The sequence below is a fragment of the Festucalex cinctus genome, chromosome 2 (assembly GCF_051991245.1).
Source record: "Festucalex cinctus isolate MCC-2025b chromosome 2, RoL_Fcin_1.0, whole genome shotgun sequence".
NCBI classification, from domain to species: Eukaryota; Metazoa; Chordata; class Actinopteri; order Syngnathiformes; family Syngnathidae; genus Festucalex; species Festucalex cinctus.
The window spans coordinates 38,073,545-38,101,539 of NC_135412.1; the positions used below are offsets into that span (position 1 = coordinate 38,073,545).

Sequence of the window (27,995 nt, forward strand, 5' to 3'; positions counted from 1 at the left end):
ATTTCTAGTGCTTGCTTTTTAACTAAGGTACTGGTTGATGAAGCATTTATTTTAACATTTTAAGGGTTTTTGAATTTTTAAGTGTATTTTAAAACTTTTGGTTGTAAGAACAATCCGGTTGCAGATATTGAACAGCACATTTAAGCTGTCTGTGCAACACTGTTGGATACGGAATAGAGTAGAAATAAATATATATTATGTTAATTACACCTAAAGCAATGGTGATGATGAAAGTGAAATCCAAAATAATAATAATAAAAAAACATTCTACAAATTAATTCAACAGACATTTCTTTAATTGATCATTTGCTGTGTATAAATGCATTCCATTAAGTCCTCAGAGTGGAAAATATCATTAGAAGTGAAAATGAGGACAAATAACCTTTAACACCTGAGAAGAGGCGGATGACAAAAGGAACTAAACGTGCGCGTGTGTATGAGTGCGTGGGGGTGTGCATGGTTGTGCACGTGCGTGTGCGTGCATGTGTGTGTGTGGATGCAAACAACAAATTATGGAAATAAAGTCACATCCACACATGAAAGCAGCAAGCACCATTAAATTGAACATTTTGTGGTGTTTAAAATAACAGAGGAAAAGAAAAAGGAAGAATGTCATCCTTCCCCTTCTCTTCCCCAGTATCCACACGCAGTGCAAGACTTCAAAGTGAGCTCCTTTCGAATCCATCTGCCTGAGCCTCGTCCTTAGCACACACTAATCTGATTAGCAATGGTTTAGCTTAAAAGTAGCATAACGCTAATTAATCTGAAGCAAATGAATGATTTAATTAACATCTCCACTTCACACTAGGGCAAAGCTGGGCAAGCGCCAAAATGCTCCTCCTCAGCCTTACAGTACAGTAATAAAGGTCGGATGTTGAAAGAAGAAGTGAGGGGATGGAGTGGCGAGGCATTAATGGAGGACGGGTACAAAAAGGGAGGAGAACAGGAGGCGAAAGTTTTTATGCTGTGTGTGTGAGCAAGGACAATTATACAATTGTTTTAATTTTTCAACCTTGGAGTTCACTTTGCTAATAAAACACACAATACCACTTTTGTACAAAATAATCAGAATTACTATAGGTACTAAACTTGAGAAAACAATTCTTCCATTTTCACGGATGAGCTGGAGCCAATCCCAGCTGATTTTGGGCGAGAGGGGAGCAGCCTGTACTGATTTCATACGATCACAGGACGCAGTCTTCAATTAACCTGTCATGCATATTTTTGGAGTTTGTAAGAAACCATGCAAGTACCAACCAAAAAATCATGCTAGCATTAACAGAATAAGCAAAATCCATGCAGGAGAGCATATACAGTACATGCAGGTTACAATCAATACATCACACAGTACATTTGTCCAATAAAAAGTGGCACTAAAATATTTATGTATTAAAAATATATGAAATATGATGTATTTGATAGAAATCATTGTGAAGACATGCACTATGCATTGTTTTAAATTTAATTAATTATTTTTTTAAGTGTAATGCCAAGCATACTCACGGTTAGGAAACCACACATTCACATATACAGATTTTTTATTTTCTTTTTCAATATTTAAAATGTTTGTTTTTGTTTTTCCAGGATTTTTTCCTCAGCCATGCACCCAAAGCCCCAACCAAACAATATTGTGTTTATTAGCATTTTTCAAACATTTTTTGGGGGGGTTAACAAAAAAAAAAAAAAACTGCAAACAATGAAATGCATAAATAAAATAGAAAAATAAAAATAATTAAAAATTCCCCAATTCATTTCATGGCTGTTAATTATACACCAATTTTCACTCTTTACTGATCCCCGCAGCTAGCGGGGCTCAACTGTACTGCCAACTCTACAAACAGCAGGCTAAAAATCTGTCTACTTGACTTGCTTACTCAGTTACTGGAATTATTATAATAATAATATTTAACAATTATGAACACATTTAAGCTCCAAGAAAACTGACTACTTAATATGTACTGTATGACAATTTTCCCAGCGTCAACGGGAATTAAAATTGCACTCAACATTTGTTTGAACAAATTGTCAGTATTTAGGTACCAGCAGTTTGTTCCAAAACTGTACATTTGAAGTCATGGCGCAAGGTAATCTAATTTATTTTCATGCCCTACAGTTATCGATGAGCACAACCAACAGAAACAGTCAGAAACACCACAACAGACAAAACAAGAAAGAAACAGACAGAACATAAACCTCAGAGAGCATGTTTTCAATAAAATAGAGCAGGCGGAATAATTAAGTTACGACCTATAAGCAACTCATTTGCAAGTTAAGTCAATTTATCTGCAAGATGAACCACATGTCTGACTTCTGTCACAAGTGAGTCAGACAAAAAACAAAAAATGAATTATGACTAAAAGGAGGAAGAGACAGAAATAAGCAAGAGAAATGTTTGTAAATCTGTATGCAGATTTTAAGCAAATATCTGTGACACACTTGAGAGCTTGTCTTATGTTATCTTGTGTAATGGGACGTCGGAATTCATTAGCCTCCCCAGCTCAATATATTACACTTGAGAAAGAATTCTGAATGCGTAATTGTTTTCCACTTCATGTGCAAAGAGTCATTAAAATAATAAATGTCATCCTTCGGTGTCACTTTTGGGTTTTCTTTATCAGGTCCTTCATTCTCATCTTCCCTGTCCGCCACTGCACAGCATATTCATCAAGCTGCTGTCCACCCATTATTCTCACCAGTCATTTGTTCTGCTGCTCACAGGTTTCTTCATTTGTATTTCTGTCCGTCTCACATCTATCCGGTTAATTTTGTTGTGATTGATGCATGCTTTTACCAAAGCCAACCCTTCATTTCATGCTTCCTCACATCCCTTTTCAAAAGTGAGAGTACAGCAGTGTTTTTACAAATTCAAGGATCATGGTGAGCTTTATTTTTCATGGAATCTTCAAGCTTTAAAGAGAAGGAATTTCAAGGCAGTGCATTCCTCTGCCAAGGCTTACATTTTTTGTTTTCCCAGATGTGAACTCAATGAGAGATTGGGTACAAAAAATATTTAAAAACTAAGACAAGGACAATGTAATTTAAAAAAATGTCTTTCTTTTTTTCTTTCAAGTATACAAAGTGCAATAAAGTTAGCCTTCTAAAACATTTACACACAATTAAAATGTGTGATTCTCGACAATATTCAGATAAAAAATAACCCCAACCTTCAAACCTTAACCATTGGACACTAATCCCTCACCCTGACCCCATATCCCCAATCCAAACCCTAATTTCACCCCTAACCCTAACCCTAATCCTACCCTAAACTACTATTTAAATTCCCAATCCTAACCGTAAAGCCTGGTTTATACTTCTGTGTTTGCTCTTGCGTTCATGACTGGCGCACATCAAATGATGTACGCGGGTCATGAATTTGAAGTGCCACATAGCTCGCGGCCGGGTGCAGCGTATACGTCGCCAATTCTTGCACGCCGTTGATGGCGGGACGTAGTATCGCTCGTGATTGGTTCGTTCGATGGCGTACTCATTTTTTTTTTCCTTTTTCTCTCTCACGCCCTCCCCCTCCTGGAAAGTTTCCATGAAGGCAACTAACTGTGTTAGTAAGCGCAAGCGGCGCGAATTCACCTCCTGCCCGGGAGACCACGGTTGTAGGTGTGTATATGGGTGTGTGGCGACAGGGGGTTGGGGAGGTAGGGTGAACAAACAAGCCTAAAAAAAACTTTGTTCGCTAAGCACGGGGCTGTTGTGTTTTGGTGAGTTTACGGCCGAAACGGCGACACCGTTGCAAATTGGTAATAAATAATTGGCAGGCTGATGAGCCAACTCTCCCCCCGGTTTTGTTTCTTGTTCCTGAAGCGAAGCTTCAAGCTGAAAAATTCAATCAAGCTGAAAAATTAGTTCCTGAATTGTCATAAAATGCAGAGGAATCACCACTCTGTGGCATCCCAGCCGTAGTGACACCCCGACTCGTGTATTGTATTGCACACAAGTATGAAGGCAAACGCACGAGCGTGTCTCCGCCGTAGTGCCTCCACATGAGCCTGACACAGATGTATGAGGCCTTAACACCTAACTGCAACTCCCATTCTAGAAGAATATATAATTTAAACAATACTCCATACCATACACTTATATTCATTTTTTTGCAATTATAAATTAGAAATACATTCCAAATACTTAAAAATAAGGAGTTACTTTTCAAATACCCTGTGTTGTAACGTATCATGATTTTGTTTTGGGTTGGGTCATTGTGTCATCAATGTATTATGCTTATGCAGTTGCTCTGTCCCTGATGATGATGATGATGATGATGATGATGATGATTATTTAGTGTGAATTAGCTACTCTTGGTTTTCCATGTTTTATGCAGTGACTATGTTCTTTGTTGATGATGATGTGGTCAGTTTCTATGTAACTATCTTGTTTTGTCGAGCCACTCTTATTTTATCCTATAGGCCATTATTAGTTCATATTGCCCAGAAAGAGTTACTGAATGACACTTTTGTCAGTACGTTGAGGTTTTTAAGCAGACGTTTTCTCTGCTTCAAGCCCATCTACATCCAGCCTTCTCTCTGTTATTTTGCACTTTTGCCTAAAATGACTCTGTTTCCCAACTTCCATGTCTTGTCTGTGTTTGGGTCCAAATTCTGCACCTCTTGTAGATATCTGTGGGTTATCTAACCATTGCAAAATAAAATGAAAATCCAGAGTTGATACAGTGACAGTTGCACTGAAACAATAAAACTTTGTTGTACATCAAATCAAACATGCATAAATTATGAGAAAAAAATGTTGGTAGTTTACCTTGGATGTTGAAGGGATTGTCGATGACAAAGTTTCCATTCCACAGCACGGAAAGGTCAACTGGGAGGTCACTGATGTCACTGCCCTCGTAGTCGTACTGATACACACAACAGGTAGACAAAGAGAGTCACCTGAACAGGTGAATGCTAAAACAAATTGCATTGTGATTCATCCTGGCAGAACATAAATTCTACGCAGAGTGACCAGAATAGCCACAGTTCATAAACACACACAAAGTACACTCACACACATGCAGGGAAATGACAGAAACGTTTTCGCTGGATGGGCATCGTGACAATGTCATGGGGAATGGGGGGGAAGTAGGAAAAAACAGCTAAATGAAAGGAGAGAAAAATGTGAAGACAAGAATCAAACAGTGGTAAACGTGAGAAGATATTCACTCACACATAATATAGCAGCCACATGAGAGAGGAGTGAGAGATGCGGTAGGGAGGGAAATTGTAAAGTGAAATTGGCATTTTCCATTTGCTCACTGACACACTTGATTTGGTAGAGCGAACTTGACCACCACAAATGCGCGATGGGGCTTGCAGCGCATACACACTCACACACATTTATGATGCAGACTAAAAGTGTCTCTTCTCCAGCACACACTATCTGTCTTTGTGCTGGTATCCCCGTTACCCTTATCCAGTGGGGACCCTCATCCAGGACACTCACACGACACAAGACGGGATGCTTTTATTAGCATTGCCACAATGTCCCACTGGTTAAATGCTTGCTTAAACACTGTCAGCCAGCAGTGAAACAATAGGACACGCTGAGGCCAGGCCCCCATTAAACTTTAAGGGTGTTCACTTGTCTGCTGTCACCAAAACACTGGGTGGACTTGTTCTCCGGTCGGCTTCTGCCCACCCCGGCGGTCCGCCACATCATGCTTTATTCATATGGTCACATGCTTTAAAATGCCAACACAGACCACACCGTGACACCCGCTCACACTGCTATCACCCACGGTCTAATCGGCTTTCTAGGGGGGAGAAAATAGGCAAACAAGGCATACAAGCAAGTTTCGGACAGTAATTGTGTATTAAAGCTGTTGATAATGAATGTGGAAGTACAATGTATTCGTCTGTCTGAGCTTGACCACCATCTGTTCAATGTGGTGCTTCAACCTTCATTCCAGTTTCAAATAATTTCTCAAATATGAATTAATTCATCTCTGGGTATAGCCTCGAACAATTCTAAAATATTGAAATACAGTGAAGGAAATGTTTCTGGTGACATTTTAGCATAGGTACTGGTAATTGACACATATTGTAGAGCAGAAATAAGTAAACCATAAAACTCAAAAACGAAAACTTGTCTTAAGTTCTGAGGCTCACGTGTTTATGTACTTTAAAGACAGTTACTAACCTTATACACGGGCGTGTGTGTGTGTGTGATCAAAAACATTACTGCTGAAATGCAGATATTTTTTGTAAATATTTATAACAAAGGTCAATTTGACTTATTGAAGGTTTCTGTCCTTCTGTCAATAGCTCTTTGCTTCATTTACGAAATGTGGACTTTTAAAAAGTTTTTTTTTTTTTTAGGATTCATAACTGAATTTAAAGAAATGAATGTCTCAGGGTTATATAATAGTTTTTGTTTTTAAAGTTTTTATTTCCTTGTAACTTTTGTTTTTTAATATTTTTTGAACAAGTTCGTTATTTTTTTATTAGCTTTTATATTTGAAAATGCTTTGTTTTAGTTTAGTTCTTATTAGTTTTAGTATAGTTTTGCTTTGTTTCATTTTTAATATCTGGAGTATTTGTCGAGTGCAAGAAAAGCAAGGTCATAAATTACAGTGTAATAAAGTTAAATAAACTACAATTCACAACTGACTGTTTGACCTTCCTTCTTTTCTACTGCCAAACAGTAATGCCAGAATAAATGCATTTAAAATGAACCCCAGAAGTTATGACATTAATTGACAAAAATGAAAACAAAGGACATTTGTACTGTATAGTTAGTTTAAAAAATGGAAAATGCAGTTTCAGCTAGATTTCGTTCTTTTTTTTTTGTTTTTGTTTTTATTTTACCTTATTCCGTGAACACATTATTTTATTTTATTTTAGATTTTAATTGTAATTTTTCAGTAGTTTTCGTAAACTATAATATCCTTGAACTTTCTCTTTTTAAAAGATTTCAGAAAATCTTGATAAATGTTGGTCGTAGCTTCAAAGATCAAGGTTAAGATAAACTTTCTAAGTGGGCCTACCACATAAGTAAAACAAATCAATATACAAAAACAAAGTGTGACCACATTTACACATAATTATGTGAAAACAAAGTGTGACCACATTTACACATAATTATGTGACGATTTAGATAGATAGATAGATAGACAGACAGACAGACAGATAATCATTTGAGCTATCACATCTTAAACAGTCAGGTTGTCATGTTTCAGCGAGTTGACCCATTCTGCCACGAAAACTATTTGAAGTCAGGTCAAGATTCATCCCTATAAAACGTGTGCGTCCCTTGGGCACCTTTTTCCACTTATCAAGTTAGCCTCAGACTCCACTATCGGCTATCAGCAGGTCACCGATTTGTACTTAAGCTTTGATCTTGAGTGCCGGTGTCAATTCTGTTAAAAAGTTTTCTAGCAATGCAACCCAGTAAGGGAAAAGTTGCAGCTCTGAACCGTGTTCCTCCCAAATGAGAGACCCCTCTGCCTGGCTTGGTGTCCTTCTTTGCCTCCCCTGAGCACCCAGAGCTGCTGGAGATGAGTAATCAAACTCATTACTGCAGCCTCTGGCCAGCGCCTGCATGTCACTGCATGTAATTAATCTAGCCGAGCCAACACATACAGTAGCGAGGCCCCTGAGGGAAAAGACTAGAGGAGAGCAGGTTGGTGGAAAAGAATTGTGGCAAAAATCAGGTGAGGCAAGCTCAGGGACAGCTACAGAGCAAATTAGTGGGAAATACAAATTAGCCAGAAAGGACATGAAAAAACGATGAGGACAGCAACAACACAAACAAAAATTCAAACTGAAATATAGTACAAGGAAGAAGAATCGCGAACAACGACCACAGGGCTGTCCCCCCCAAAAAAGTGTTTAAAGGCAGAGGAAGCAAAGTAGAGAGGAGCTCAGTTACTGAAAAGTGACTAGAGGAGTGGGATGGAGAGGGGCAGAAGAGGAGAGGTTACGTTGGGACACACAAAGTACAAGGTGAGCAGAAAGCATTCGCCGGCCTCATTACAGTAACACAGCAAGTTGGCTCGGGTTCATTCGTTATCTGCCCCTGCACTCGTTTACTCTCCTGCAACATGAATCGTCTCTATGGATTGCATGTCCCTGCGGAATGTGGGGATATATATTGTGTGTGTGTGTGCGTGTCTGTGTGTCCTATTGGGTATGGAAAACTGCCGATATTCACCACAGCAGAGCAGCTGTGTGATGAGGGGGGTAAGAAGCTGGGTTTGTGTGCATGCACGGGTTGCCCTCATGTAATTAGTCATCTTGACATATATACCTTGAGAGTGTGGTGTTCGAAATAGACTTCAAGTAGTGGATGTTTCTCTTTACTGCAGAGGGTCTTTTCACCTCTTTGATTTGACTTTTCAAGCTTACTATGATTTTGTTACACACATCATTTTACACTAACATTACAGAGATTGTTGTGTCATTTAAGTTAAGACACATTTCTTAATTAGTTTTTACAATTAACAGTAAGCAGCCTATTTTACACTTGTATGGTAGTTGAGGGTGTTAAAATATTACCGCTACTTTAAAATGCATCTACAGCCAATAAAAGTTTTATGATTTTAACAGTCTAACACCGTTATAGATTTGCTGAAATATTTTTGTGCAAACACTTACTGTAGTATATTGTATATTGGAATCAATGTTACCATAATGGGCAAATTCCCACACATTTTTTTTTTTTAAATTTATACATTAACTGCAAGCAGACCACATACATAAAAAGAACAAAAGACAGTACGTGAACTAGCTGACAGTGTAGACAATGACAGGGTGGACAATTTTGGATGGTGGACCTTCACAACATGATTCGGTTAGCATGCTGACTGTGGACTGTTCAACAAATATATTTCAAAATTTTGAAAGGTTTCCATATCATTGATGACAGAGTGGACATGTTAATTTTGACAACATCTCACTGTACATATAATACAATCAACATGATGTAACAAGGGTAAATTTAAACTCTGCAGCATCCACTGTTTCACCCTCCAACAAAGAAAGACAACATTGTGGTAGTCATATCGTTGGTAACATCAAAGGGTTTATAAAAGGGGTAGCTATCCCATACTGACAGGGTGGACAACAATTTCATGGTCACATGTAAAATGTTCAATATGACAATGACAATAGAATGATCAAAAATGATGTTGTGGACAATGCAACCATGTAAAATTTTCTCTATTCAGTCAGGCTGTGTGTAGGGCATGGCAAAAATCATATACAGTACATCTCGTGAGGGGGAAAAAAAAAAAAGAAAAATAGATGAAAGGAAGAACACATTTTAAGAGACTTACTTTGGCCACTTATATTCAAGAGCTCTAAGTTTCATTATTTTCCTACATTTTCATAATCAAATGATTCCAATGAGGACACCAAAGGCACATGGTAATCTTCTCTCTCTCTCTCTCTCTCTCTCTCTCTCTCTCTCTCTCTCTCTCTCTCTCTCTCTCTCTCTCTCTCTCTCTCTCTCTCTCTCTCTCTCTCTCTCTCATTCAAACACACAAATGCACAGAGTGTGTGCTTGATAGTGTCAGTGTAATAAATCATGTAAAGCAGGTCACTGGTTGTTACTGATAGTACAGTCTCCATCGACTCTGCATGATTAGGGAGGGGATCGTGTGGAGAATCAGACATATGCTTTATGCATTATGTGAGGCTCTGAAATATCTAAACAATGCATGTGCACCCTATCTCTCTGTGTGCACATGATTTCCCTGAGAACATTGTGTACCTTCATGCATACTCCGGATACCTTGTGGATGCGCAGGTTGAATGTTTGAATGTTGGCGAGGGGTTAAGTAACGCACAATGAGACAGAAAGATTGAATGGACAGGGGAGCATCCACCGCCAGCTAATTTTTGCAATGATTTATTGCACGTGACTCCCCCAGACACAACCTGCTGTGATACATATATATACACTTTTCCTCCCAAGGATACTCAACACAATGGTAACAGTGAGCAGGTTATCAATCATAATGGATACTATATACCGTCTGTTTGGTGCTCTGTATAACAAATCTTTCAGTTTCATTTTGCCTTTTAGTAGGCACATACGCCACTTGAATTAGATACCAACTCTCAGAGGAACCATGTTAATTTTACTGTATCTGCATTAGTTCCATACTCATTTTCTGTCATTAGCACGTAATAATATTTGCATTACTGTACCGTGACACCTTAGGAGATAAATGGCATAATGGCATGTGACATACAAAAAAAGGAAATGTAAATAACACAGTTAACTATCACCGAGATATCCACCAGTAATTGCTCTAAAGCAGGAGTCACCAACTTTTTTGAAAGTGGCAGCTACTTCTTGGGTACTGATTAATGTGAAGGGCTACCAGTTTCATACACATCTCTGAAATAACAAATTTTCTAAAATGACCTTGAATTATACGTTACTTTAATTCATTCAGTTCATGATTTCTCATAATAATTATCAGCAATGATTTAACATGGTCAAATGATTGCAGGTGAACAATTTTTAGAACAAGCATATATAGACTACTCATGTGATCCATAGGGGCTATCTGGTGCCTGCGGGCACCACAGGCATATTAATTGATGTCTATTGTACAGATAAATGTTTCCTCTATTCCATTTCCCTTCGGACCTTTTTTCAGGAGCAAGAAAAAAATGATTCACTGCTACGGGTTTTCAATAATCAATCAACTACTGAATACATTGTGTTCATTAAACCAAAGTATGACACTTGATTCATAAAAATAAAGCAATAATGCTGACAATATATAGGAATCCCATCACACAACAAAGGAAATATTATTAAATGCATAACTACAGGTGTTTGAATACAGGACCGAGTGGTAGTAGTAGTAGTAGTAGTAGCAGCAGTATGTGTGAACTAGTATTACATAGGTTGAGAAACTATCCATCCATCCATCTATTATCTGAACCACTTGTTCCTCACAAGGGTCGCAGGGGGCGCTGGAGCCTATATAGAAACTATATATGTATAAGATTATTATATTGTCACAACAGCTAAAAACAACAACAACACATATGCTGCACAGTAAACTCACAATATCATCTGAAAAAACAAACAGTTAATGGTGGGATAACGTGACAACCCCCAATACAGCAAGTACTAGCACACTATTTTTTTTTTACACTAATAATGAGTCCCTGTTCCTCCAGCATTGCGGCAAATGGTACTTCATTCATATAGCGCTTTTCCCCCTTACAAGGCCCTCAAAGTGCTTTACATTCAACTACTCATTCACCTACTGATGATGCAGCATCAGGAGCAACTGCGGGTTCTGTATCTTGCTCAAGGATACTTTAATGTGGTCACAGTGGCATGGGATCAAACCCACAACCTCTGGGTTGGGAGACGACTACTACTGAGCCACGGCACCCACATTACTTCATTACTTTCTCAAATGTGTGTGCACATCTTTTACATTAAGCTGGATACCCTCAACCATGCAATATGTTCCTGCCTCATTTGTTTTTTTTTTTTTTGTTTTTTTTTTTTTGTTTTTTTGTTTTTTTTTAATTCTGTCTGTCTGCACATGTTCAACCTCCTCCATCATACTCCTTGTTGCTTCGTCATCGTTTGGTCCATCTCGTTGCCTTTCAGTCCTGTGCGTATGCGCGTGTGTCACCGTCAGTTGACGGCAGTGCTGCAACTCATCATCATTTCATCTACAGCTCCTCTAATTGGATGCTATCACAGTCCCACCTGACGAGGAGGCTCATAAACTATAAGGGTGTCTTCACATAGCGTGTGTACATACATGCACAAAAACATGAACGAAAACACTATTTGACCCCATGTTTAGATGTTCCGTTTTATTTTTTACTTCCTACAATGAAACAATTTCTAAGCTGTGGACTACAATAGTTTCATTTGCAAGATTGTGCTCCATGTTGCAGCAATGCAATTGGAAACCTGCAAAGGATTACCAACTACCATTTTGTTGTCTTAACCGGTTGCTATAGAATCAAACAAAACAGAATTATGAAAAGAAGAAAACTAAAATAAATTATCGAAACGTATGGTGAATATTGTGGGTACATATAAACAGATGTTTACAGACGGTAAGTTGATTATAAATTATAAACAGATTATTGATTATAAACAGTGGTAACCTTGACTACCAGCAATTCAAATGTGTCCTCTGTAGTGGACCTTTTTAAACCTAAACATCTCCCACCCAGTGTATACGATTGAATTAACTCATTTTGTGCTCTATAGAGGACATTCAGAGCTTTCCATTGATACCAAATGTGTGGGGGTGGGGCTTCCTTCAGTGCAAGCACTTTTTTAGGGAAGAGAAAAAGTAAGTTTACACTTTTTATTGAACAGATTTAGGCTTTAAATGTTGTTAGCATGTGTTCTATAAGACTTTTAAGAACACATTAAAGTATTGTTTGAATTATTTTAACTGTATTTGAGCCTAGCATTTAAAGCTACTATATGGAGGATTTCCCCCCAAAATATCTTAACAATAGCCTTTTTATTTGACCATTTATGACATAAACATATTCTAATTAGTAGATCAACATCTTCGCTGTTCACAATGGGTACTCCGACAAGCCTCTGGCCAATATTATTTCGGAAGCGTCCGGTCCGAATCCTTCAAATTTCCCGCCCTCTGTCTGCGGGATGTGACGTCATGCGCGTCCTCGTCAGTTGTTTCCTGTCGCGCGAAGACGGAACTAGTACAGATTTTCGCTGCCCCAGACACCCGCTGTTACTCCGCGGAAGGCTGGTTAAAAAAGAAAAATTAAAACAATGTCAAGTGCCACGAAAAATAAAAAATAAAATCTAAACTTGATAGTGACCGACGCCGGGTAAGAATGAGTGTGAACATTGGTTTGACATTTCAGCGGTGGAGAGAGTTGAGATCGGACTTGGATTAGAAAAGTGATTCACAGTTGGCTTTCTTTCTACTCCAAAAGGTAAGAAGCGAGTATCTTGACATTTAGAAAAAAATGTGTTGTTGTTGTTTTCAAATAGCAGTAACCTCAAGATCGATCACTTCTCGGTCGTAACTATTGGGGTGAAAGTGAGGTGGACGGCAACATTTAGCGTGAAAGGGGCGGCAAAGTTGAATGTAATAGAACAGAATGACTTTATGAAGAACAGACGTTCCATTCCGCGGCGTTTCAATCAGGCTAAATGTCGCCTTATTTTCCTCCGTGAAAACAGCCTTTTGTAGCTACATTATGCTAACGGAATGTGAACGGTACTACTGAATGGCGATAACATTCACGGCCGTATCACACTAAGTAGTGAATGGGTCTATATGTTTTTCACAATCGTCAATTTCCATAAATGACAGCCCACCTTTCGGCTCATGCACAATGACGCTAGCCTGGGGGCGACATACACTAATAATGACTAGAATCAGGTTGACGTCCGTCGAGCGGGGTGACTACAATATGTAACTGCATATTAACATCGGAATGAGGTCCAATTAATTGACGTAATTTGCACATCGTTTTGGAGTACAGCACAGGACTGGACTTCGACCGACTAAAGCAATATGATCTGCACGTCCCGTCGACATCGATTGTTTAGTGGGGATCGAGAGTCTCATCCCGTGAAGTGGCCAGATTTGTATAACATTATAAAACTTCTTACCTCTGAAAACATAGTTTAATTGGATATGAAGAGCCCAGTCTTCAGTGTTGAGGTCGTGCACGTACGAGTGCGCGCAGCGTGTACGAGCGTGCTGTTTGTTTTCGGCCACAGGTGGCAGTAGCGATTTGAAATTTTAAATCTTCCATATAGCTGCTTTAAGTTTTGAAAAAAATGTCCTCTGTTGTGGACACATCATAGCTTAAAAAAAATTAAAATAAATCAAATTTCAAAAATTTCTTTTGCAGTATCCCAGTTACTTCACAAAGATTGGGGAATATCAAAATAAACATGATTGGACAATATTTTTTTTTCCTGGTAGTCAGGAGGATATTAGTTAGTTATATTAGTTAGTTATATATAAATAGAGTATACTGTATTGAATAAACAAGTCTGACAGGTGGATTCACCCAGATTTATAAGCAATGTTGACATCTGTTTCATTACTCAAAACCAATTTGAGTTCTGCCAACTTACATCTTTATCTTCAGTGCTGTGCAAACATTTCGGACAGCTTTTCCCCCCCGCTGCTTTTGAATGTGTGCAACACTTCCTACGACGAAGAACAGAGAACTCCAATGGGTCTTAGTGGGTCGCATGAATTGCAATTTGCATTCTGTGCATGCTGTGGTTGACCTGCTGGTTTTATTCTGCATGCACAAAGCATCACAGACCACCTCTTGTGCGTTTCTCAATTTTGAAGGCGAGTTGTAGGCTAAAAGGTCAATATTTTTGGCAGACACAGTTGAGACCACCACGAAGCTGTACTTTTCCATAGTCCATCCATCCATTTTTTCTAGCACTTATTCTCTTTGAGCCGCGGGTGAACTGGAGCCTATGTGTAAGGCAGAGCTACATTTTTGCCATATTTCACGTAAATCAGTCACTTTGAAAACTTTGCTTCTGCTTGGAGCCGTGGAGACTTTGTGTGTATTTGTGCTCCTGGCTCTGATTGGTGAAAATGTCACTTGTGGTTATGTTGGATTGGTAAACAGAGTCAAACTAAAATAGATCGCACAAGCAATGACAAATAAACATTTATGTAGTAAGAACTCAAGTAGCTCAACGTAATGGAGTAAAAGCAGTGTTTCATAACATATGCATGTACTGTATGTACATATGTATACTGCGTTACTCTTACAAATAAAATGTATCCATAAGGCGACTTGAGAAAATGTAATAAAATAGATTTTGCTCCCCACATCTCCTTTTAGGATAAATTGCAGTTTGAAAGAGCCACAATCTTAAAATCTTACAACTGAAGGCTGACAAATGTTCTGCTTTCTGGCCACTCCCACATTTATTTTTTTCTGTAGTATCAGAGGGTGTTTGGTGCCGAAAGACAAACATGAAATGAACATGAATGAAATCAGATGTATGTGTCAAATTAATAATTATAGCAGCATTAGAGGAAATAGGAAATGATGACGAATCACCTTGACAAAACTGAAAAGACCTGATTCCCTTTGCCCGATTCACAAACGTAAACATCCTCACTACAGAGTAAGATTAAAGGTGAAACAAAGTAAGAAAAAAGTAAGTGGCTGTAAATCAGGCACGTGCACCAGATTGCAGCAGCAGCGCATTTAGATGGGGAAAAGAGCCTGACGAGCATAAGAAAAGACAGCTGACACATTCAGAGCTTAATGTAACAACTCGCTATCTGCTTGCCGTGCCTTGGCGTTAATATGTCATAATTGGTGTCGTGTCTGCTTCACACCCCAATTGGAACACGGGAAATCAACTTGAAACGTAAAGGGTCTGCTCCTATTGCTTGTTAAGCCGCGACAGTTTGACTGAAAGCCAAGATGGAGAAGTGGGGATGAAGAGAAAGCGAGAGTGGCATTTGAACATGAAACCCCTGTGGCCACACACACACATCTCACAGCTGTAACACTGCAAAGTGGTTAAAGAGGTTTCTGCTGACAAAGGACCAAGAGCTGGGTTTGATTATCTTCATATGTCCAGTATTGAAGCATTCATATATTACCAGGTTACTTAGAGTAAAATACAAATATGCTGACCCTTGATTAGATTAGTAGATCTAGTATCTATCAATGGTAAACATCTACACAAAAAGAGGGAGAAGCTATCAAATGTGTGACCTTGATTTGGAAAATCTATCACTATGTCACATCTGTCACATGAACAACACCATCCCCAAACTCCACAGCTAATATAGAAGCCATGACATTAATCAGTGCAACAAACTTTTAAAGTTGTCTCCATTAAACTGAATAGCTTTGTGGATTTTTTTTTCTTGTTCATATGCATAAGTTTGCATTGCCTTACTGTGCTCTTCTGACACTGGATGCTGGTGCTGTTGAACCTCAGGGCAGGGACACTGAGCGTGTTGCCTTGAATGTGAAAAATACACTCATAGTTCCTCTGTCCGGACTGCGGCTGTGGCAGGTTCTGTGCCAGGAGCGTGATTGGCCTCGTAACTCCAGCAGGGATATAGATCTGAGTGGAGGGCAGGATTTGAGGACACTCCTGGAGATAAGAAAATTAAGAAGAAAAAGGTTTAGATGTGACCAGAAAAGTAACAGCGTCTCTCAGTGAAGATACACATCGGGATGGACCAATTGTTCTGGACATAGTGCTTAGTAATAGTGCTACATTCAAATACAGAGCTGATAGATACAGAATGTACTTTACAGTTTTATACATTCGTTAATACTGTTTAGCACTTAATCACACACACACTCACAAAAATAAAATAAATGGACTTCATAGGCTCACAAATGATAACTAAATAACTAACTAACTAAATAAATAAATAAATAAATAATTAAAGGCATGTTTATTTTTAACTCTGGCAGAGCCAGTGGTGGTCTTGGCTCGGTCCGAGAGTTATGTGAATGTGATGGTAAATTGTTTATATTGGTTATCAATACCACCCTCAAACGTTCACAATATCACTAAATGAATACTGGATTGTTCTCTTCCACTCTGCTTAATAACTGTCTTCAAAATAGCCAGGCACATATCGTAATTGCCATCAACTGTTAGAGGAGGTTTGTCCCAGCTGATAGCTGGTATTTGATGGAGAATAGAGGAAGAAGAAAAAAGAAAGAAGAGAACAAATCGATGTGGTAGCTCGAGTGAAGCAGATTGTCAACAAGAATGGCCGACTGTTCAAGTCTGAAGTATTCACAGGTGGTGATGGAACAGTGATGGACTGCCGCTATGCCTCAAGGCTCTAATAGAATGAAAAAAAAGGACTGTGCGTGTGCGTATGCGGGGGTGTGGGTGCGTGTGTTCCTGTGTGAGACCAAATACGGAGGCTCGATGGTGAAGTATCGAGTCTGAAGTAGCAGCTATTGTTAACGTTGAAGGAGCATGTTCAAGCATCTGTTCCAATTACGACACGGAAATCCTGCACGGTAGATACACACACGCACAAACACGCATTTATACACAAACAGAAAAGTGCTGGCAGCCGAGGATTGTGGGGGTTGTTTCATTAGGAGTGGTGACAGGTGTCAGAGCTGAGTCTGCATCAGATAGTGGAGCAATGCAACACAATAGGACACACAACAATCTCCTCTGACTGGGGGATTCCTCATGGCGGATTCTCAGTTCTTTTGCTGCGCCCCCTCTGCATTTGTTCCATTCCCTTTTGCCCGAAAGTGATCTTGACTTTTTACTTTTTCTCTGCCTGGATGATGACGCCCTTTGCCTTGCTGCTCCATAAAAGTGCAACAGACGGCATATCACCTTGTTTACACGGGTGGACAAATCTTTCATTTCACATTTGGTTTTGAAAATTGTTACTAACAAACGCTCTGAAATGTTAAAATCAATATTGATAGTATTGCTATTGATATATTAATAGCATTAGTAATATGTTAACCTTGCTCTCGCAAGATGAATTCTCGCGGTATTTGTGAGTTCACAAACTCCGAAGAATACATCTTGTACCACCACACACAAAAATGGATCCTTGACCTCAAAGGGCTACTCAGATCCTCTTAGGAAAATAATACCATATCATTATAGAATTCTAGGTTCAATTGTAGCAGGTCTATAGTACTCTAGGCCAGACGCCACTTTTTTTTTTGTCTCAGACTTGACTCAAACATTTGACTCAGACTTGTCTTGGACTCAGCCATTGGACTCACAAAATATTTTATTGACCCGACCGTGTCTAACAATAGTTTTATTCCTGAAAATGAAAGTCCTTCTACAAAAGAAGCTTGAAATTAAGTGTTTCAGATTTTTAAAATAGACTGGCATTGACATTGGCCACCTGGTAACATTTCGTTTCGGCCTGAAGTGTAAGATTTTATTTTTTTCATGTTTTGCAGAAACATTTTTTTTATTTTTTATTTTTTTATAATAATAATATTGTTAGCTTCGTAGCAGCAACTTTAACTTGGTTTAAAAACAAAAGTAACAGTGATCTTCCCTTGCTGAACCAAACAATCATTGTGCATTATTGTTCATAATAATCACAGAATCTAGGTGGGAATCGGGGACAGCAGACCCTGCTGCAATGATGCGTTCATGTTCATTCATTAGCTTTGAGCTCAGCACTGTTTTGTAGTCGCTTCTCACTGCTCCGCGGTGCCCAATCTCCTCCTGGTCTGCACCCCTAGGTTGACCACCATGATAAGAGCAACATTGTTATTGAAAGTGTTTTTGTTGTTTATCTGCACAAACAGTTAATAAAGCAAAGGGTTGCATGCCATCTAAGACGAGTGATAATGAATCTAATGTTTTTGATGATGATTTTTTTTCCCATCTTAATTAAGGTTTACCCTTGATCTCATCGTGACTCTGACCTTTGTGACTCAAACTTGACTTGGACTTCATATAGGTGGATGGGACTACAGCTCGATTTGTAGTAAAAGTAAAGATTGAGTACAGGAGAGTATTACTAAACCAGTGGGTGAGCAGAATGTGAGGAGAGGTGAAGCGAGGGGGAAGAAGAGGAAAAGAAGCAAGGTGGGCTTCATGGGAGCAATTCACTCATTTATTAAAGTGGGAGATGAGACCTGATGAGGGCAAGTTGGAGCGCTGCTACATGGGAGTCATCTGCACCGCTTTGAGCTAAACTCATTCCCGTACGGTCAACATGTACAATGCACACACACACACACATTCACCTCAGTACACCCACTTCTTCTCCACACCAAAGTTAATATTGCCCTCTGGCACTGTGAAGTCAGTTAGCACACTCTTAGTTGTGGGGAATGTTTTACATTCGCCACAGGGCAAAACATTGGCACTCTGATCAAAGTTGTGAAGGTGAAGCCCTCAGCAGAATTGAGTTTGTCTCCCACTCCACATTGAAAACTACACTCACTTCAGTGTCGCAACATGTAATACAATCAAACATATTGGAATGAGGCTTTGAACTATAAATTCAGCTTCATATATTATTATTATTTTCTTTTCAATTGTGTATTTTTTTAAGTACAGTTTAAAAAATATAATTTATGTAACTTTTATGTGCTATAGCACATTTTTTATTGAATCAACATCTAAGTCAGTTTTAATTCTTCCAATATGTAAGTGCAGACTTGCTCTGTTCATGAAAATAGGACCCATGCAGTCCACTATTTTGTTGACCCAACAACAAAACTGACCCAAACCTTATCATTGCATCGGCTTTCCTGTTACACAGTGGTTTCTTAACTCATGAGCATGAGTTTAATGTAGGGGAGACAGGGGCTAGTTGTATCACGGGTAAGTTGTCACATTGCAATTTTCTTCTCCACCAGAGGGCGCAACAAAAAAGTGGAATACTTTTTTTCTTCGTATAAATGGCCAGTGGTTGTGTACTGTCTGAGAAGAGAAGAGAACATTGTGAGCTGAGATGAGTTCCAGTTATCTGTTTTGTACAACCCGAAGTAAAATTATTTAACTTCATATATTTTGAAACAGGCGTCGTACATAGACAATTTCTAGCAGCAAATCATGTGGACTCATTAGAGGAGAGATTCAGGCATCTTGTCATGCCTCAGTCACTGCTCTGTTTTAAGCTAACTTTAAACTAGAACAAGTATTAGCCAATATGGTAGTTTAGGGCAACTTGTCTCAGTCATTTTGGGGTTTGTTGTCACATATGCAAAGAATTGGCCAATGAAAAATGCACCTCTGGCAACTCTGTTTACATATGCCAGAATTGTTCTTCCAATGATGAGTCCAAAGAGTGAGGAAATTAGTTTGCCAGGTTTTGTTTCATTGTTTAAAAATTTATTTTCTAGTTGTTGGAACTACAGTATGCCCACAGTTGGATTGGTTTCATGATGAACCATCCATCCATTAACCAAATGCTTTATTTTTTGAAATTCATTTTAATCTCAAATGTTCAGTTTAAGGGAAGCAAAACATGCATTTGAGGCTGAGAGCTATGACCTCAGGACTTTAATCTATTTCATATTTTATGTTAGCGTGCTCAATAACGATCTTTTCTAGATCAATGATAAACATTTTTTTGATTTGATTTTATTGAACAAATAAACGTACAAACAAACTGCAGAAAAACAAAAAATTAAAAAAGAAAAGAAGAACCCCATACAATCATCAATCAATCACAGTTTACATGTTCAAAAGGGAGTAGGAAGAAGTTAAAAACTTAACTTGTCATACCCCTTATACATTGTATATTTAGACTTATTTAATTATTAATAGGCGGCACGGTAGTCGAGTGGTTAGCACGTCCGCTTCCCAGTTCTGAGGTCTCCGGTTCGAGTCCAGGCGCGAACCTTCCTGGGTGGAGTTTGCATGTTCTCCCCGTGCCCGCGTGGGTCTTCTCCGGATACCGGTCTCCTCCCACATTCCAAAGACATGCATGGCAGGTTAATTGGGTGCGCAGAATTGTCCCTAGGTGTGCTTGTGAGTGTGGATGGTTGTTCGTCTCTGTGTGCCCTGCGATTGGTTGGCAACCAGTCCAGGGTGTCCCCCGCCTACTGCCCAGAGCCAGCTGAGATAGGCGCCAGCACCCCCCGCGACCCTTGTGAGGAATAAGCGGTCAAGAAAATGTATGGATGGATAATTATTAATACAATACTAGGTTAATATTTAAAAAAATAAAATGTATAAACATGGTTATGCATACAAGTGCACTTAGACATGCGTGCATTTGCCAGTAACATATGTACATGAAATTCCTAGACATATACCAAAATACAATTTCAATGTCTGTAAAAATAAACAAACAAAAAACAGGAGAACAAGGATAATTTTATCCTTGTTTTATTAGTTACATAATCCAATGTGACATCTTACCCCATATAGTGTGACTACTTAACCATTGATGGGGCACATGTCACATGTTCACTCCCTCATATATATATATATATATATATATATATATATATATATATATATATATATATATATATATATATATATATATATATATATACATATATATATATATACACATATATCCATCCATCCATCCATTTTCTTGACCGCTTATTCCTCACCAGGGTCGCGGGGGGTGCTGGCGCCTATCTCAGCTGGCTCTGCAGTAGGCGGAGGACACCCTGGACTGGTTGCCAGCCAATCGCAGATATATATACATATATATATATATATATATATATATATATATATATATATATATATATATATATATATATATATATATATATATATATAAGTATAAGTATAAAAACTGATACAACTAGCCCTGATGTCCCCTGCTTGAAAATCACATTTTTTTTCATCTTGAAATGAATTGAAATACCATTAATCTCTTCCAGCTCATAAATAAATAAATAAATTAATAAATTAATAAATAAATAAATAAATACATAAATAAATACACAAATAAATAAAATAACTAAAAAATATTTTTTGTTGCATGTTGAAAATAAAGAAAACTAACAGTGCACTGTAAAATATAAAATTACACATTTAAAATCAAAATAAAATACATAAGGAAAGTAAGTGGTTTTATGAAGTGTAATTATGCGTGTGTAAAATAAAAGAACTGGTCAAAGTGGTCTCGTCCCCTCCTTCTAAAACGGTTCATTGAACTGTAACAATACTCCGTGGGGACTCTCTTCACTACGGTGACCACTTGACACACACACACCCACACACACACACTCGAGTCCATTTGTGTGTTGATGTGTGCGTTTAAGGGGCATGGCCAAGTTAATAACATCATGAGCTGGAGTCAGCCGTCCGAGCAGTTAATCTCATGCTTACATCAATGTTAGTGTCTCTTCCATGCTCTTTGAGAGCATTTTTCCCCTACTTCACATGAGAAGTGCATAACTCAAATTTGGTTTGCAACCCAAAGCAAAATAAAACTTTACAATGGCTCATGATATGTAAAAACTGATAAGTTGGGCATTCGTAAGTCAAGGTACGAATCATCATGATGAGAGATGTCTTGAATGCAAAACACATACAAGTTTATGAACACATGGATCAAATAGTGGACGACAAAGTAGATGAATTAGGAGCAGGAGAGAAAAAAATATAGTTACTTCATTCACGTGCAACTGTGACTCACCTGAAGCCATCAGATCATCTGCTTGCTGTCTTCCCAATTTACAATTACTTCCTATCAGCAAGGAGATGTCCTAACCACAATGATGTCAGAGCTGAGGCAAGAGCACTGATTGGCTATTGGCCATCACCCAGGAGGGCACCTTCCTGCAGCGCTGACACTCTGTGAGTATGATGGATGAGGGTGTACCTCTGTGTGCATGTTTAGGTGCGTGTGCGTGGGTGCGTGTGCGCGCGTGTGCGTGTGTGTCAAGGGGTCACCACAGTGAAGTGGGTCCCCACGGATTAACGTTACAGTCCAATGAACCGTTTCAGAAAGGAGGGGACAAGACCTCATCGACCAGTTCTTTTATTTCTCACACACGGAAAGGAAAAGGTAGCAATATGATGACCACATCTCCCGAGACAGAGAGAGAGAGAGAGAGAGAGAGAGAGAGAGAGAGAGAGAGAGAGAGAGAGAGAGAGAAAGAAAGAGGGAGAGAAAAAAAAATCAGTTTGTGTACGTTTGGTGTTGTAGTGGTGACTTAGTTGGAAATCTCCCATGCTTTTCATGGCTGATAGCCTCTCTTAACAGATCGGTTTGCGTTTAATTTTGTTGAACATAATCTGCTTTCTATTTTATTTGAAAGAAACCTCATTTCACTGTGGCTTCAGCACTGGATTTCTACTCTCTTCTTCTCTGTTGAAGAAGTACAGTGTTGGCATTGGAGGTACTCATGAATGATGCCATCTCGTGGGAATAGGGATTCCCACAATTGCGGTCCATTCTCAAGGTTTATTCGTTCTTCCCCTGTTGGGGTGTTATGAGTTGTCCTTGCCCTCCAGTGGGGTTAAGATAGGGGTTATTGTGTGTGAAGCTCTTTGAGATTCTTGTGTGGTTACAAGCTATAAATTTGACTTGACTAGTGGTGATCACTGGTGTTAAAACTGATCAGCAACAGTAAATATTTCTATTTTCAAAAATTAATGTACGGCAACTAGGAGTGTTTGTGGACCACCAGTTTCTCTTCCTTGTTATAAGCCACACCATGTACGATATTTTTTTATTATTGAATGTGAGCAGAACTCTATATTTAATTCACCAAAATGCCTTTATCCTGCATTATAGGAAAGATACAAATGCAAATAATGGAGTAACACTCAAAATTCCGCATTTTGCATTATTGCGTTCAACAAGGGTGAGCTCCCCCCCAAAACAGCTTTATGTGACTAGCAAGATGCATCCTTTTAAAATTGTCCTTGATTCATTCCTGGTGTTGAGATTGTCAACCTTCGTGTTTGTTTCAGTTCATTAATCATTCTTAATGTCAGTTTACACAGCACAAGTGATTTATTAATGTGATGTGTAGCTTCAGACAGATGCTGGGACACATACAGTAAAGTACTGTTCTAAGTGCCTTTCTCGAGGGAATTGTCTGGAATGGAATCACATGTTTCTGTTTGTGGGAGGAGCCTGGATAAAACGTACACCTGGATGGTGAGAACATGCAAACCTCACATAGTCAGACCCCAAAGTTTGGTTGTTTCGGTCCAAGCGGTCCAAGATGAAATTGAGCTGGGAAATTTTGCAGTGCAAACGACTCCAATATGCCTTCTATTTATTCACGCCTCTTGGGCACCATCCATTTTCTTTTATTTTTGTATGTATAACCTCATGTTAATTACTACTGTGTAACACTTAATGGTTGCTGAAACATTTAGAATTTATGGGTTTAGAGATAGTGATCCAAGAACATTATCTCTAACATGGTCTCTAGACCAGGTGGATTGCAACAAAGCTGGAGAAACGATAGCGTATCTGACCTCTACTCGATTGACTGTACAGACCTCTTCACACACATCTCCATTAGAATACTGTAGTTCTGTGTGTTATCTCTGATGCCCAAGCGTGATTCCATGCCAATCTGGATGCTAACGAAGCCAAGATAAGTCAAAGAAGAGGATGTTGCTGATTGTCATCAGCTAGCGGGTCAATAGGAGAAACTAAAATTCAAACACATGTTAAATGGGAGTCAGTCCAAAAAAACACCTCCAAGACTACATTCTCTTTTGCGTCACATATCCTCATAGGTCTACAATCTACAAGGTTGTTCCCTGAACACACAACAATCCCATCTAGAGAAATTAGGAGAACATTTTGGCTATCAGAGTGGACATTGAGAATATACATTGTGCTACCTAAGCGCTCTTATGTAAGATATCATCTAAAAAGTCTCACAATGGCTAATTGCTTACTTTAGCCACAACCTAAAGAGGCTATGGCTGAAATAATCACATGATCTTTTAGAGTTTTATGCAGACCATAACCATATTTTTAATAATCCCATTGCTTTGCAGGGGCTGGAGTGGAAAAAAAATAATGGTTGTATCTAATAGGAATATTAACCAGGGACTGTAACAAGTTATTGGTTCCCTTTCATTCGAGCTCTGAGACTCACCCCTGTGCTCCATTTCAATAAGAAAAGTTTTCATCTAGTTTGCTCAAATGAAGCGATTCCCTCGACTGGTGTCAGGTATAAGGAGGCCAGGCCCCATCGCACCAGATGAGGAGCACTTGCATTCAATGAAAGACACTTTGAACTGTAAGAACTCTTTTGCAGAGTCCACCCACTCATCTCAGTCCCTGACTATGGGGGATAGAGAGCGAGGTGGAAAAGGCAGTAAAGCAGCCAAGATAAAACATAAAAAGTTCATACCATAGGAGGCTGAGAGGCTGACACTAAAAATGTGTGGGTAATTAGATGTCATGATGGAATCCACCAATTTCAACAAATTCATTCCTGATCACACTTAGCAAAGTATAAAATCAGTAAGAATATAGGAATGAATAATTCTTCTCTTGGCAGATACAGAAATCTGAATTAAATGATTAACGCTAGCCATGAAGGAAGAAAGTAAGTCAGGTAAATGATAGAGAAATATTAAGCAGTTATTAAGGAAGCAAAGGCGCAGGTTGTGTCATGACCCTCAAGTAAGCCTTCAACTCCTGAATGGTTAAACACGCCTCACATCCTCCTCCCACTCATCTATCCCTTCACAGGCTCTTTTCAGGATTAATGTTACTCCCACCATTTTGAGATATTCTTTCTCATATTCGTTTTAACTTGTCTAGTCCTCTGTCACAGCTGTCTTCCACCAACTCTCCATAAATCTCTCCATAAATTGGTGATTCATATATACTCTCAAAACTTGAAACGTCTGCCAAAGCTGAACATCGACGGTCTGTAGGGTCATTTAGGTATTGGCATTGTTTCTTATGATATTATTTTCAACATTAACTTGTTCATGTTATTTTTTGGTCCTATTTTTGTGCTCATCGCAAGTCTAGCAATCTAAAAAAGCGCGGTCTAACTGTGTGCATGGGTGGAATTTTCTTTATTTCGCTATTTCTGTAGAAGTGCCCAGGTAGCAATGGCAATTTTACACCAAGCGCATGTACACCTGTCTACTAAAATAGAGCCCATTATTGCGATTTGTGTCAGTGTGGTGCTTTACTCAGCTGACTGTTTTCAGGCAGTGTCAGTTTGGTTCTTACTCAGTAACGGTGTAAACGGTTGTGCGAATATTCATCCATCCATTTTCTTAACCGCTTATTCCTCACAAGATTGTCTTAAAATATTGCATGTGTTTGACTAGCAACCAATTCAGAATGTAGCCTGTCGAAATAATCTGAACTTAACTTGGATAGGCTCAGACTCCCTGTGATCCTGAAAAAGTAGCTCATCAACAAAGTAACCCTTTTACAGATTATGTAACATTATCTTCATCTCCAAATTCTTTTACTACCCATTGAGAAAACAGACCACAGCAAATTAGAGCTGTGTAGGCCAACAAAAATTTGTGACAGTTAATTGTCCAAAGGGTAATTTTGCATAGTGCAAATCGAAATCATGCCTTTATTAATTTGCAGGGAGAATCCCTCCACACTTTCATCAAGGAGTCCCCTGGCGGTGTGTGCGAGCGAGCTTGCAACTAGGCCGCCGTCACAACTCCTCCCCCGTATGTTTTACTGCGGATGCTCCACCTTTCGCTTCTCATCTCATCTGTCTCTCTCCATTAAACACGCCGGCGATCAGAGAAGCATCTGGAGATGCATCTTTAAGCTTTAATACACTTTGAATAATTAACACACACATCCACGCGCACGCACACACGATGCACACATACTGTAGTGAGTCTATCAGTGGCAGACGGACCCGGAGGGAGAAGGGAAGCTCACTCGGTGCCAGCCTCAGACACAGAGCCTCCGAGCTGGGCTGCCCAATGCTGTGTGGCAGCCTGAGATCCACCAGATGCATACCAAAAAAAATAAAAAATCTGTGAAGAGCAAACGTCTGCCTCGTTCTAATTGACATGTTGCGGCTAATGGCGGGAACAAGAGGATAGAAGAGAAGAGGATTGGTAGAGATCAAAACGGGGTGCACAATGAGTTGTGATGCACACGTGCACGCATACCCGCACACATATTTGTGTTGACTGCAGCAGTGAGGTGACACAAACATATGAACACAGAGCCAGCTCACTCATCACACTGATATATTCTGTAATTAACACGGAGAGGAGCACTGGCGCACCTATCTCGTGTTCACCTGCTGTTCATCAGGAGCCCAACATGGCCTTCTTCTGATTATCAATGAGGACACAGGTACGACTCCCCGCGGAGCAGCTGCAGTCTGCATTAAAGACTGATTTGTATTCTATTTATAATATGGAAATAGGTCAGACTCCAGGAATGTGCCTCATTTACTAATACACAATTTTCAATAAGCAAGTGTATTTCAGCAATGTTTTTTTTTTCTACTCAACAACATCCTTACACAGGGGAACCTTGAAAGTTGAATGTCCCATTAATATCTATATTTGATTTAAATTGTTCTAAAGTCAAACTTCAGAGTTCTGTAGACTGACATCAGATTCCCTCAGTTGGTATGACTAAAGGATTTAATATGGTGTGCTTTGCAACAGTTACTGTCATTTACTTATGTGACAAGAAGTTATTGCATAGGTGTTTACCTTGTAAAATTTGCAATTAACATTTTTTTCAATGGTATGGCAATTAAAAATCCATATATTCCATTTTCTATCGTGCTTTAATTGACCTAGCATGCATGTTAATGGTATATGGGAGGAAGCTAGAGTACCGGAAGACAGACGCAAGAAAGTAAGAACATGCAAACTCCACACAGGAGGACCTGAAATGAGATTTAAACCCACGGCCCCTTGACTATAAGGCAGACATGCAGACCACTACTTCACCTTACTGCAACACTTAAAAATATCACTGAAAATTTTCTATGTGGTGACACCTTGACCCTCATCGGAGGCCGACCAACTTCCAGGAAAAGACAGTGTTATAAATACATAAAACGTTTGGTAAAGGTAAGGTCATCAAGTCAATTTTCACCCCAATTTTCTCTCACTGTTTTTTCTCATGTACTAAATTTCTGTGCCCAAAGTCAGCAAGAATCAATTATCTGAGGATCATCCTAACAGAATATCATCTGTGGTGATGTGTAAGAGTGATTGTCAGGGCCAGCAACTATAAATGTTCTGATATTTCCGTTCACAAATCGTGTTGTGTCAGTGGAAGCGTAGAAACAAAATAAAGATCACCTGCAACAGTGTGCATATCAAAGTGAGATATTTCAAAAATGAAGCATCAACTTGTTGAGTGTTATTTTGTTCCACAGGTCTGACCAGAAGACAAGAGATGACAAAGAGGGGTGGTGAGAACTTAGCTGACAATTCTTTACCATTTTTATTTTTTATTTTTTCCATCACAGGTCAGTTATTTATTTATTTTTTTCTTCAATACCAGGTCATGTTTTATAGCGCAAGTCTTCTGTTTGGACAAGATTCCTGATTGTAAATGGCCAGATGTTGCGACTATCCGTGCGTTTCCATTACCCTTTTTCGCAAAA

The 27,995-nt window shown here is 39.0% G+C and overlaps 1 protein-coding gene across 2 annotated transcripts in view; it reads right to left on the reverse strand.

Moving 5' to 3' along the window:
- LOC144014752 (plexin-A1-like) overlaps positions 1-27,995 on the reverse strand; it is a 261,366-nt gene that overhangs the window by 49,022 nt on the left and 184,349 nt on the right. For both annotated transcript variants that reach the window (XM_077514982.1, XM_077514981.1), the window contains exons 10-11: positions 15,889-16,089; positions 4,765-4,861 (exon numbers count right to left, since the gene is read on the reverse strand). In XM_077514982.1, the coding sequence (XP_077371108.1) occupies positions 4,765-4,861; positions 15,889-16,089 (298 nt within the window). The remainder of the gene's footprint in view (positions 1-4,764; positions 4,862-15,888; positions 16,090-27,995) is intronic.